The 13,086-nt window shown below is 47.0% G+C and overlaps 1 protein-coding gene across 1 annotated transcript in view; it reads right to left on the minus strand.

Moving 5' to 3' along the window:
* Window positions 1-1,830: 1,830 nt before the first annotated feature.
* LOC126523009 (glutamate receptor ionotropic, delta-1-like) overlaps window positions 1,831-13,086 on the minus strand; it is a 30,949-nt gene continuing 19,693 nt past the window's right edge. The window contains exons 9-16 of the mRNA XM_072288955.1: window positions 12,036-12,132; window positions 10,919-11,079; window positions 10,264-10,433; window positions 7,891-8,129; window positions 5,765-5,885; window positions 4,952-5,108; window positions 2,729-3,029; window positions 1,831-2,085 (exon numbers count right to left, since the gene is read on the minus strand). Of these exons, the coding sequence (XP_072145056.1) occupies window positions 1,831-2,085; window positions 2,729-3,029; window positions 4,952-5,108; window positions 5,765-5,885; window positions 7,891-8,129; window positions 10,264-10,433; window positions 10,919-11,079; window positions 12,036-12,132 (1,501 nt within the window). The remainder of the gene's footprint in view (window positions 2,086-2,728; window positions 3,030-4,951; window positions 5,109-5,764; window positions 5,886-7,890; window positions 8,130-10,263; window positions 10,434-10,918; window positions 11,080-12,035; window positions 12,133-13,086) is intronic.

Here is a 13,086-nt window from a genome sequence, read left to right on the forward strand (position 1 = left end):
AACGAGCTGCATTACTTTATCTCGGAGGTTATCCTATGTTTCTAGTCACGTAGATCTGAACGTGGAGACTATTACTACATGAGACATCTGTGCTTAAGAAGAAAACTGTGATGATGTGAGAGCACTGAAATAACATTATGTTTCAAAGATTTAACAGGGAAACATTCCAACGGCGCTACACAAACAAAACATTTAACATTTTCTAGAAGTTGTTACATCCCAAACCATAGCTTTCTCGCAACTAGTTCAGGTGACAACACAATTAGGCCGGACAAATAAGAATGCACTTGATGATGTTTTCAATCCAAATCTTGACACAGAGACATGAATATATATATATATATATATATATATATATACATAGACGCAGAAGTCGTGTACTTCATACGCACTACTATAAAAATTACAAAACGTTTTCATTGAAATCGCATGTGGGTCTTAAGCTGTGACTGACTCTGAGCTTCTAAAACAAGGTTTACAAATGTGGTGTTCAAGCCTTTAACTTCAGCACGTAGCAAACAGTGTTTTCTTTCTTTTTTTTTTTTTGAAGTAGTTTCGAGCAATCATCACCCGACAGAACGCCAATGAATAAACGACAAGAATAGGATGGGGATTGATCCTCGTGTGTGTTATTGAACGCAGATTTCTAATATGTTGCCCCCTATTCTTCCAAAAGGTCTAAGGTGTTTTGCGAAAAAACAGTAACCTATGATGGAATGCAACATTTCTGTGAGTAAAGCCAGCAGGTTATGGCTGTATGTGCATGAAGAACATCGTTGCAAGTGTGATGATCAGAACAGCAGTTGAGGCGTGCCTGCAAACTCCCATGTTGTGACTTTCCGTGTGTTTTGAAGAAGTATTAGGACTCGGAATCTTAAATATCAGTTTGCTTTCCATGCACCCTTTAAAGGGCCGCTCACGATGTAGGACACGGTAGATAGACAAGCACGGTGCATGGATAATGTGCCGACAGTCGTGTCTGAAAAGCATCAAACTGCTGCATGGTGCAAAAGCAGCTGCAATTTTAAACCAAAGCCAGTGCGCCCTTCTTCCCGAGGGAGTCCCCGTTACCTGCCAGAGAATCATGGTCCTGTGCATAAACTCCTCTACGGTGGACGCTCTGCCTGAAAGGTGACTTATTATGGAAGGTGACTTGTGCAAATCATATAATGCAGAATGCGCGCCACTGTATGTGCACCGCACAGTAGAAGAAGGAGAAGAAGAAAAAAAAATGCAGGCCAGGCTCCTGATGTAAATATGACGCCGACCCTCGGCTCCAGTATATGGAAGAAGGCAAGCGATGGGGGAGGGGGGGGGGGGTGGGATTTCGCTTGCGCACGTTAGTCCAGGCAAAGAAATTATTTAAAATTAAATTCTGGGTTGTTACTTACCAAAACCACGATTTGATTATGAAGCACACTGTCGTTGTGTGGGACTTAGGATTAATTTCGGCCACCTGGTGTTCTCCAACAGTGCCCGACGTACGATACCCCGGCGCTTTCGCATTTCGGCCCATCGAAATGTGACCGCCTTGATTCGATCTCGTGCTCTCGTGCTTAGCAGCGTAACGCCAAAGCCATTGCGCAATCACGGCGGGTGTCGATGCAGAGAGAGAGAGAGAGAGAGAGAGAGAGAGAGCTGCTCTGTTGATAGTGAAGCTCGCCTGCTGGCAGCATGCCGACCCGACATTTGAACTTCTTCTACCTCCCCTATTTACGAAACCATTTGACGAATTACTGCAGTAAAATGCTCCTTAGACAGTGCTTCCCAACTTCGAGTGCGTAGCAAAAAATTTCCAACGGGGCCCGGTGAGGGGTCTGCTCGCACAAGTCACGGCCAGTTCCCGACCATGACGACGTGTCCGCGCCGCCTGCCTTGCGCCGGCTCCTCGGCGGCTGCTGTACCGCCCCAGCAGGGCTGGTAGAAAGGGAAGGGTGACGTCTGCTTCACGAACAGCGGCCGACGGCCGAACTGGCCGAAGGCTGGGTAGCAGTCGCTGATGACGTGGCCTCCGGGACCGACCGTGGTCCAGACAGCCTCTTCGGCCCGCTTCCAGCCATGTCGCAGACTGATAAAGGGGCGTGTCTGTGAAGAAAGGGATAACGTATTCGAAACTGTCGAGATCAACTGTCGCGGTGTTCAGCTACACGCACAATGTTCTATTCCTGGCTGAAGTAGACGCATTTGTACAGTATGCTGTGCGTCAGCGTCTGGGGGCTGCAAGTTCTTTTGCGTGTTACGTAAAGCCGCGGAGATCAAACTTGATGCAGAACCCTCACAAAATTAAACTGTGTCTTTCTCAGCTGGAGTGTGGCATTCGAACTATCAACAACATCACACTGAACCTACGGTAAACAGCTTCTGGTTCCAGTAAGCCTTCATGTGGATGCAAATAGCACTTCTGCGAAGCTTCTAGCGCGAGAAACGCGCAGGCAGGCATGTGGTGCACCACCGCAGTAAAAGGTGGCGGACGTGTTCAAAACTGATTGACATCGCGGGTTATGCAATCATTTCTGTGGCATTACACGACAGTATACCCTTTGCTATCACACGTGGCAAAGATACTCGTACTTCAATGGAAACAGTGAGCCCGATGTGAAGTATGTCTTACTGTGCATTCTAATACTCATGGCACTGTTTTCCATCAAAACGGCTATAACACTAGCTATTGTAATAAAAAAACTACAACAACAAGAAGACACGTTTTCACGGCAAAGATTTTACATACCGTGTGGTTGTCGGGTGTCCACCAACTGTTCTCGTGCTCCGAGGCCGGCCCCAACGGCGTCAGCATTCGAGCCCTGCGCCGAGCGCGAGCCCAGCGGGCGACGAACTCGACGGGAACGAGCAGCGAGGAGATCGCGGTGCCGATCAGCAGCAGCAGGAAGGCGCTCTCCAGCTCGGACAGGCCGATGGGCTTGGAAAGGCCGCGGCTGTCCTCGTCGTAGTCGCGAATGCACGCGTGCGGCTTCTCGCGGTGGTTCTTCAGCAGGAAGCGCAGGTTGCCCGAACTGCGCAGCTTGAAGAAGCTGCGTGCGGGCACGCCGAGCCGAAGTCGTATGCATATTAGACGCGCCACTCGATTCGCCAATGGATGAACTAAGCTCGTCGAACCGTTTCGTTACCGAGGAGCCCACTATGATCACTGTCGACGATTTAGTACGTTTGCCGCTAATGAAGCGGATATTATGTTACTTAAGGCCGAAATTCCCATTTAGTGCAGAGTGTTTCTTTCAACGGATTTTTAATTTTGCTGAGTTGATTATTCTACCGCCCCAGAAAACTTGTTGCGGCATTACGGCCGTCCAGCCTGGCCTTAGAAGACACAAGAGTGCCATTGTTGAGCATTGACTGCCAGGCAATGTTCGTCGACTCATCGGTAGTGCCAGCATGTACGCGGTGTCAGTGACAAAGACCTGAAGTGGCAAAACCTAAGGGCAGGCGTGACAGTCAATGCGCAGAAGCGTCCTATAACCCATGTTAGGCAACAAAAACCTGCTCTAAAGTGTGCAGGGATAGGTTTATCGAGATCAAATAGCCTGATGACACCCAGAAAATGAGGAGGAAATCTTTAGACCAATAAATGTACACAAATGACAGGAGAACTCAGATTATGGACGGCTGTGTACTGATACTCATGGTATCAACCTTTGCGAACTGGCGCCATTCTGTAAATTCATTCCAAGTAGATACGCCTTCCAAGTCCAACGGCTCCAATTCGTAAATTGCAATATTTGCTGTAAAGTAGTTCATAAGAAGTTAATTACTGAATTTTTTACTAGTTGAATATGTGTTTCGATTTTTCGCGCAAGTGATGTCCGCCTCTCTGAATGATCCAGCTCAAGTACTAGAATTACGTTCACTGCAAGAGGCGATTTCTTAAAAATTCCTGATAACTTAAAAAGATCACCCCGTATATCAGAGCAAACAAGTAATCTCGCAGTGGCGATGTTCTTTACTTTTCAATACGGCTGCCGTAGGTTTTGTTGTAGAAGTTGAAGGTAATTTGCTGAGCTGTAAGAAGCACTTAATGGTAACGTTTAGTAAATGAAAACAGAGTAAATGTTAACGCATCACTGTCAACATAAAAAAGTATACTTTTATGTTGCGTATATACAGGGTGCCCAACTATCATGCACTAAGATTTAGATACATGCAAATGACACGTAGCTGGACAGAACCAAGGTAACATCGTTTGCCGTCGCTTGGATATACTTGGATAACTTTTTGTATTCTGCCTAATCCCATAATTAGTCTAAATAATTAATCAACTCAGATATTATAGTTGGATTAAAAGTGTCGATGAGAAAATTGTAGAGCACCATGAAAAACTCCCGATACAACTTTCCGTTGCTCAATACGTGCTACATAAAATTGTTTTTTCCGAGCGTGAAAGAAGCCCGCGAATACACGCAAAGTGTCTCGAGCGGCCAGTCGCCCGGCAATTTTGCGTGTATTCGCGGGCTTCTTTCACGCTCGGAAATTTTTTTTTGTATAGCACGTATTGAGCAACAAAAAGCTGTATCGGGAGTTTTGATGTCCACTCTACATTTTTTTTCATTTACACTTTTCACGTAACTGTAATATTTGAGATGTTTATTAATTTATTAGCACTTATTAAGGAATTATGTTGAATGCAAAAAATAATCGGAGTACCTCCTAGCGACGGCAAACGGAATTGCCTTGGTTCTGTCCAGCTACGTGGCATCTGCATATTTTTTAAATCTTGGTACGTGATAGTTGGGGCACCCTGTATAGCGACGCCATTGTGTGTATTGAAGCACACACACACATAACTCTCACTCACTCACTCACTCACTCACTCACTCACTCACTCACTCACTCACTCACTCACTCACTCACTCACTCACTCACTCACTCACTCACTCACTCACTCACTCACTCACTCACTCACTCACTCACTCACTCACTCACTCACTCACTCACTCACTCTTGGTTGAAGGCCTGAACAAAGGGGCTTCCTTTGCGAGTGCCAATACCGACGCTGATACGCATGATGTCGTCGTTGAGGACGGCTACGCGGCAGCGCCGGCGACCTCGGTTCCTGTAATCCGTCACGGCAAGCGCTTCTAGCAGGAGTTTATCTCCTGCAGACAGAAACGAAAAAAACAAAAACAAAGGAAGTATAGGGGTAAACTAAAGTTCGTTTACTTACTTTGTACACAAAAGGGAATACGCAGAAACACTTAAAAAATAAAAGAAGAAATACGAACCAACGCGCAAAGCGTCAGCAAGGCCCTTGCATACCGACTATGAGTGACGAGTAGGTACTGCATGTTGGGTGAGAATAATGGAAGGCCACAAGCTCGCGGCAACTCCATTTCCCTTTCGATGTTAGATACGCTGATTAACTTTAGGCAGCCGTCCACACTGTCGAGAAGAGTTGCATGCGCAATCAAGAGTACCGTTGCGCGTCGTACGAAGAAAATGTTTACTCAAGACGGTGCCGAGTCGAGAGGGCCCCTAAAAATTAAATTATGGGGTTTTACGTATCGAAACCACGATCTGAGTATGAGGCATGCCGCAGTGAGTGACTCCGGTAATTGGGACCACCTGGGGTTCCTTCACATGCACCTAAATCTAAGTATATACACGGTTGTTCTCGCATTTAGCCCCCATCGAAATGCAGCAGCCGTGGCCGGGATTCGATACGGCGACCTCGTGCTTAGCAGCCGAACACCATAGCCACTAAGCAACTACGGCGGGTCGAGGACCTGCGATGCGGTTCGGCAAATTCCCATACCTAGAAGTATGGCCTTTCCAGCTGCCACTGCGTCGATGACAGGTCTGACGTCCTGCACCGCACTGGCACTGGCTTTGGTCAGTCGTTGTCGAAGCTTGACGAAGTCCTCACTCGAAGACTTCTGCAAGAGGTAGGGGCAGCAACAGGGAAAAACGATATCTTGCGAAGTAAAAAATAAATAAATAAAAAAAATAATGTCAGCGTATGTTCATGCTCATCTAAGTGTTTTCGAAAGAGCGGCCGTTTTCTGCTGGCTTTCATTGACATATCTACCCGTGTTGAAACTGAACTCGGGTAGCTCTAGAAGCTCTATGCAACTCGAGGATATACCGCCGCTAATGACAGTTGCGAACGAACTGCGACATGCATTTTTCGGGCCCCCTCACAATCTTGTGCAAAGAACAGTAACGAGTCTGCTCAGAGTGCATTTGCGAACATTGCTGGAGGCCGCGGAACCGGTGCACTCTGCTAGCTTTGTATGCGTGGTCTGGCAGATAGGCCAACTGTGCTCGTGCTGTTCCATGAGCAACAAAGGGGGCCTCTTTAGTGGACACTAGGGCAGATGTGACGATGAGGCACACCTTGACATCGAATCTGCAGTGGTGCATAGATAATTTCGAAGGGCTGCTGGCCGTCACCCACTCTACCACACGACAGTGCAAAGCAGCCGCAGCTGTCTCGTCTGTAGCTCAACTTCTTACCAATTAAAATGAACTCACCCTATTTGGCCTACGATGGTGTTTCCTTCGACACAATGGTCTCTACGACGTACTCACTTTAGTTTCCAGTGAGTGTGTGAGTGAGTGAGTTTGAGAGGCAGTGTGTAATGTCTATGTCATTTCACATTCCATGTTATAAGAAGTAGCAGGCTGGACGCGCAACCAGGCAAACATATTTATTAAAGCACCTCTCGCTCTCTGTATGATTGTCCCCATAATAGTAGATGACGCTAAATCTCACGAAAATGGAATGGATAACCCTAAACTAGCTGCAGCCGGAGATAGCCACTCGTGGTTATCCTGGCAGGTGGGTTCACATTGTACTCCACTGGCAGGCAAGTACTTCGCTTGAGCAACTCTTTCCATTACTCAATAGCCTGTTACCACGTGTCCATTAATGCAGTGTACTGTAGCAGGCGTACTGAATGTGGAAATATACTAGAACTCTCGAATGTTGATTCACACATCTCACAAGTAGCTACTTCCAAATGAAGGAGCCCCAAGAACTCCGTTGTTTATAGGATATTCGTGCTCGGCAGCGCAACCAATCGACATGTCCTCTGTAGCCTGGACTGGCATTCACATAAGCCTACAGCATCCTAATCTTAATGGCCAGCAGTTCTGAGCGTGACGTTTCTTGGTGGAAGGACATTATTTGAACCTTTTCTGTGAATTCTCTCAATTCAGTGCACAAATAACAGCGCTCGGCACTACGTCCGACAGACTTGACCACCGTGCCCTTACAGAAAACAGAATTCTTGGACCCTGATCACAGCCGACGCCATCCTGAGTTGCTCTAAAATAATTATTTTGCTTTCTCACAGCATCCTGAATGTCTGAAATATTGTAATCGCTGTCAAAAGCCTTCATTGCGCTCGTGAAGGTGGTTGGATGGATGGATGCAAAACTTTAATGAAGGTCCTGAGGTACGCGACTCAGCACGCTGCGGGTCGCTCCCATGTTGGGACAGCCAGGCCATGGTTGACCGCCTGTGGACATACTTGCGCCCCGGCATCGGGGCTCTTGATAGCGGAGAGCCACTTGTCATTGATTTGTTCTGTGCCTCGTAACGAGGGGCAACGCCAGAACATATGGTCTAGGTTCGCAAAGTCATTGCAGTGCCTGCAAGAACTAGTGGCATAGGTGTCGGGATAAAGCTTGTGGAATAAAGCCGGGCTGGGATACGAGTCTGTTTGCAATAATGTGAGGGTCAATGCCTGCGGTCTATTTAACTTCTTATGAAAGATTATTTTTATGTCTTCGTGTACTTTCTCCTTACATTTTCTACCCATTGCCCTTCCCTCCAGTAAGCCAACCGGAAAGCTACTCTGGTTAACCTTTCCGTTGCGGCCTTTCATCTCGCATTTTATCTATTTCCTGTCCGGCATTTTAAACAAAATGCCCTGCGCAGCTCAGGTTTTGATGTACCAGTATCTCTTGGTGGGGACCCGTGCCGTAAGGGATGTAGATGTGTATGTCTTCCCTCCTCACGGCGTCCCGGAAGGACGACACGAGCCACTGGGGTTCCGGCACCGTCAGGAAGGCGATCAGGTTGCTGCTGTAGTAGGCCATGACGATCACCACGTAGATCCACCAGGTGCCCACCACCAGGCGGGAAGAGGTGCCCACCGGAAGGTGCACTGCGCCTGCAATGCATGTCGCGTGCTGCAATATGGAGACCTTAAAAGGACACTGGGAGGCAACCATTAAAGGAGAGATTTCCGAGCTTTCATTTTTTTTTTATAATTGCACGCCCTGGATACAAGAGGTGTACGTGTCATGACGACATGGCATAGAAGGTGGTCATGTGGGAGTACGACGCGGCGACGTTTCGGCGCTCGCTCCGGCTCACTCGGTCGTGCGCTTTGCTGCTACTCATTCAGCGGCCTGATGCAGCAGCATAACAGCGAGGCGTAGCGAGTGCCAGGACGCGGCCATGTCGTGCTGTTCTCACGTGACCGCCTCCTGTATCATGACATCATGACGCATACGACCCTTTGAAACCGAAACCGGAACTGGTTCGTATAACACTGTTATTGGAAGTTTCTTAGGGCGCTCGTTCTGAGGAGTGCAAGCCAATTTATTTTCTAGTACTTTCAAGGCCTAGGACCTTCATTTAGTAAATCAAATAAATAAACAAAAACACAAACACATAAACAAACAAACAAAAATAATGTAAGAAATGTCGCATAGCATTCCCTTAAGTTATCTTGATTGGTAGATTGTTTCGGCACTCGCTCTGCCATTCCACAGTTCTGTATGCCATAATATAGCTAAAGAAAACGTACCCGAATGTCCAACTTCCCCTTCCCAATATCCCTCGCGCCCAAGCCGCAGCGCTGATCACCTTGCTGCACCAAACGTCCTTTTCGGTGTTACCGTAGATTTCCGTTCTGTATTTATTATTATGTTTTTACCTAATACAAGGAAACGTTTAGAGATCTAAGTTTCGGCTATGGTATTATGTATATAGCAGGACCCGTGATCGCCGCTGGCGGCTGGTGCGTTCCACGAACGCCCCGTAGCCTAGCACTGTGGAGCCGCAAAAAAAGGGAAGCGGCTTCGAAGTCTAGCGTCGTCGTCACCATCCACACTGCGATGGATATATATATATATATATATATATATATATATATATATATATATATATAAACGAGAAGAAAGGGGGTTAACCGAGGGGCCCGATTTTTATTAGTCATATCATGAGAAGCCAACAAACACTGACACCAAGGACAACATAGGACAACATAGGGGAAATTGCTTGTGCTTAATAAATGGGAATGAAGAAACGATAAGTTAATGGAAATTAAAGTGGATGAAAAAACAACTTGCCACAGGTGGGAACCGAACCCACAACCTTCGCATTTCGCGTGCGATGCTCTACCAATTGAGCTACCGCGGCGCTGTCTTCCCATCCACTTTCTTGGGTATTTATTTGTACTAGTAGAACCCTGGGAGTGGGTTTATATGTGGGTTGATTGACCACTTGCCTTCACCCAAAAAGATCACGTTCTCGTGACGCCTGCGGCAACAAGGACGTTCCACGTCCACTGCCAAGGTGTGTGAGTGGTGGCGCTGGCTAACACTCACAGGGTTCTACTAGTACAAATAAATACCCAAGAAAGTGGATGGGAAAACAGCGCCGCGGTAGCTCAATTGGTAGAGCATCGCACGCGAAATGCGAAGCTTGTGGGTTCGGTTCCCACCTGCAGCAAGTTGTTTTTGCATCCACTTTAATTTTCATTAAATTATGTTTTCTTCATTCCATTTATTAAGCACAAGCAATTTCCCCTATGTTGTCCTTGGTGTCAGTGTTGGCTTCTCATGATATGACTATATATATATATATATATATATATATATATATATATATATATATATATATATATATATATATATATATATGTATATATGTACACACCCTGCAGTGGGGAAGGGTTAAAGGGAGACAGAAAGATAAAGAAAAAAAAACACGTAGACATAGAGACAGGAAGAAAGCGAACATAACTATGCTTCAGTTAGTAACGTTCTGTTTCGTATTGCGCAAACGTAGTTCTAAAGTATCGAGTTACCCTATATTTATGTTTTAGGTTTCTTTATCGAGCACGGGGCAAGAAGGGGCTGTTTGTATATAAACCCTCGAGGCTTTATGCCCACTCTCCTTAATCAGTTCTAGGTGTACGGTATTGTCGAGCTGTATGCCGGTAAGAGACGTGCGAAACAGGAAAGGGCGAGTCTAGGCTTCTTCAGGAACTAAAGGAAGCGCTGTTGACCACTTACCTTGCTGCAAGAGCGCTCCGTAAGTGTACCAGGCGCAGTTGTGGAGCTGTGACAAACCCCTTCCTTTTTGGCGTCGAGGAGCTTCTTCGGGGGACCAGTTGTAAACTAGCCAGAGGGCCACGCTCACAACTGGGATACCAGGACGAGGACCCAAACCTGCGCATCGATGCCTAATTTCAGGCAACGTGATGTGACTTCACGGTCCGTAAGGAATACCAGGCTATGATAGGCACAGAAGGACATGCTTGAATTCCAAGCTGATCCATTCAAAACGTTAATCGCAGCGCACATTTCAAGGCTTTAGAACAGCTTCTACGGGATAACCTCGCACGCACAGGTACACATGACAGCTCACTCACTCACTCACTCACTCACTCACTCACTCACTCACTCACTCACTCACTCACTCACTCACTCACTCACTCACTCACTCACTCACTCACTCACTCACTCACTCACTCACTCACTCACTCACTCACTCACTCACTCACTCACTCACTCACTCACTCACTCACTCACTCACTCACTCACTCACTCACTCACTCACTCACTCACTCACTCACTCACTCACTCACTCACTCACTCACTCACTCACTCACTCACTCACTCACTCACTCACTCACTCACTCACTCACTCACTCACTCACTCACTCACTCTACCTGCGTCGTGAAGGGCTGCACGAAGAGCAGCTTGCGAGACAGGATCTTGGGCGTCTGAACCAGCATGGCCATCGGGTGGCTGATGATACCGTCGGTCATGGAGAAAGAGTGCACACGCTCCTCCGTTATGTCCATGAACGCCACGAAGTCCGTCTCCTAGGTCGAAGGCCGCCATGAGGATCATTACGCATCGGAAGCGATGTCAGTTGCTGGCGTTGTGCTTATGAATTTTGATTGGAAAGATATCCGTAAATATTATGCCGAAATGATGTTGCACGGTTGCACGAAGGTAAAGGAAAGAAGCAGCACTGACTTTCATACACTTGGTGGGAGCTGTACTCATGTGAATGACACCCACTTTGAGTGAGTGTACAAATATGGGGCTGTAATATTACAACGTAAAACAATATTTGTCTAGACAGAGAATGTACTAAGTGCGTGTAGAGAAGTGGATAAACGAAGAAATTAGCATGCCTGAGTTGGTACTGAAGAAGAGGAAAAACAAGAATTTCCATATCCCATGACTACCCTTCACTCGGTTACTGCGCATTGCGTACAGCAATCAGAACCATACTCCTGGAAACGTTTAGAGATCTTAAAAAGAACCACTTAGTACTCCTTGAAAACTTTTAAAGAACTCAAACGACCGCCTCAAGAACTAACGTAAACTTCTAGACAACGCTAAGAGGATATTCCGCAATCTGGAGAACATTTGTGAGAAATTTGTGGGAACGAACAATGAGAAACCGTAGATCACGTGGCGTTTAATAATTGCGCAGCTGGACTACCTTGACACACTTTATTATTTGTTCTTCGATTTACGTTAAAATCATGTCGCCCACCTTGTACATGAAACACCCTTCTTGAGAGAAATCGAAATACTCTATATTTAAGTAAGTTCGACCTGATCTTTTTCCGAATGAACTTGTCAGAGAGGAGAAAAATGAGAAAAAGATGTGAGCGAATATGAACGCATGGCAAGGCGATGAATGACACAACGTTGTTATCTCACACACACACGCTATCTCACAAAAATGACGTTCATTGGACAGTGTAAGCATCACGCCATGAGAGGAACAATTCGCGCCTAGACATTGATGTCGTCGACTCACCCTCGCGTTAAGCTTGCCTAAAGATCCGCTCCAACTGTAGTCTTCTCCGTATTTGACCCCGACGCTTGTGGCATTTTCTATTAGCTGGTAGGTCACACTGCGCAGGAAGATTTTACGTTGGATCAGACAGGTGTTTTTCAACGTGAGAAGCAGGTATTTTCGTGTTTTTTGAAGGGGCCCTGAACCACCCTTCGAGCTCGGTGAAAAAAAAAACAAAACACATTTCGTGGATCGCACACGCCGCTTTCAACAACTCAGTCATGTATTGCTCTCGTGCTCGACGCGTGGGGCTAACAAGCGAAGCGCGAATTCGCCCTCTTCTCAAGCTCTCTCTCTTCAACAGAGGCCTTCTTCTCACCCGTTTCGGAGTTGCCGGCGTCTGCCCCTTGACGTCAGCGGGCAGATTCCCATAAAGCACTGCCATTGGCCGATAGTGCACGTCAATCAAGAGGCGTGTTTAGATGAGTGCGCTCCTAGCTGCTGTTACTGTGCATATTTATTGACGCGGTTTACCAATCAGATTGAAGTAAGCGAAAACATACGTTTCCATTTTCGATAATAATTACGTTCTTCCGGAAGAACCTGACTGTGCGGTCTGCTCACGCTCGGCCGCGCCCGCCCGCGCAGGAGCGAAGCTTTGGCCGCACTGCTTATCGGTGTCGCGTGGCCATCGGGTCTCGCTAATTTCGATTAGTTTTGAACACTCAACTAGACTCGAAGCACGCGAAACTTAAGGGGGTACCGCACGTACGCTCCAGTACGTGCACACTCCTGGCCGCTCCTGGCAGCTCCTGTCTAGGCCCTTGGCAGACATGGCTTCCTAGTGAAATATCAACAATGCTTCAAAATGCGCAATTTGGATGTGGTTACTATCCATCGGCCAATTAAGCTGGTTCAGGACAAAGCCGGTCCGCGCCACGTTGCACGGTGAGACTGGAGCACGTGGGCGCTACCGAGAACTCCAGCCCTGTCGTGCACACAGTTGCATGTATCTGCGTCTGCTGTGTGTAGCGTAGATACCGCGGCCGCCGCGGGGTTCTGCCACGAGGCC

This window comes from Dermacentor andersoni, chromosome 6 (assembly GCF_023375885.2).
Source record: "Dermacentor andersoni chromosome 6, qqDerAnde1_hic_scaffold, whole genome shotgun sequence".
Classification (NCBI taxonomy): Eukaryota; Metazoa; Arthropoda; class Arachnida; order Ixodida; family Ixodidae; genus Dermacentor; species Dermacentor andersoni.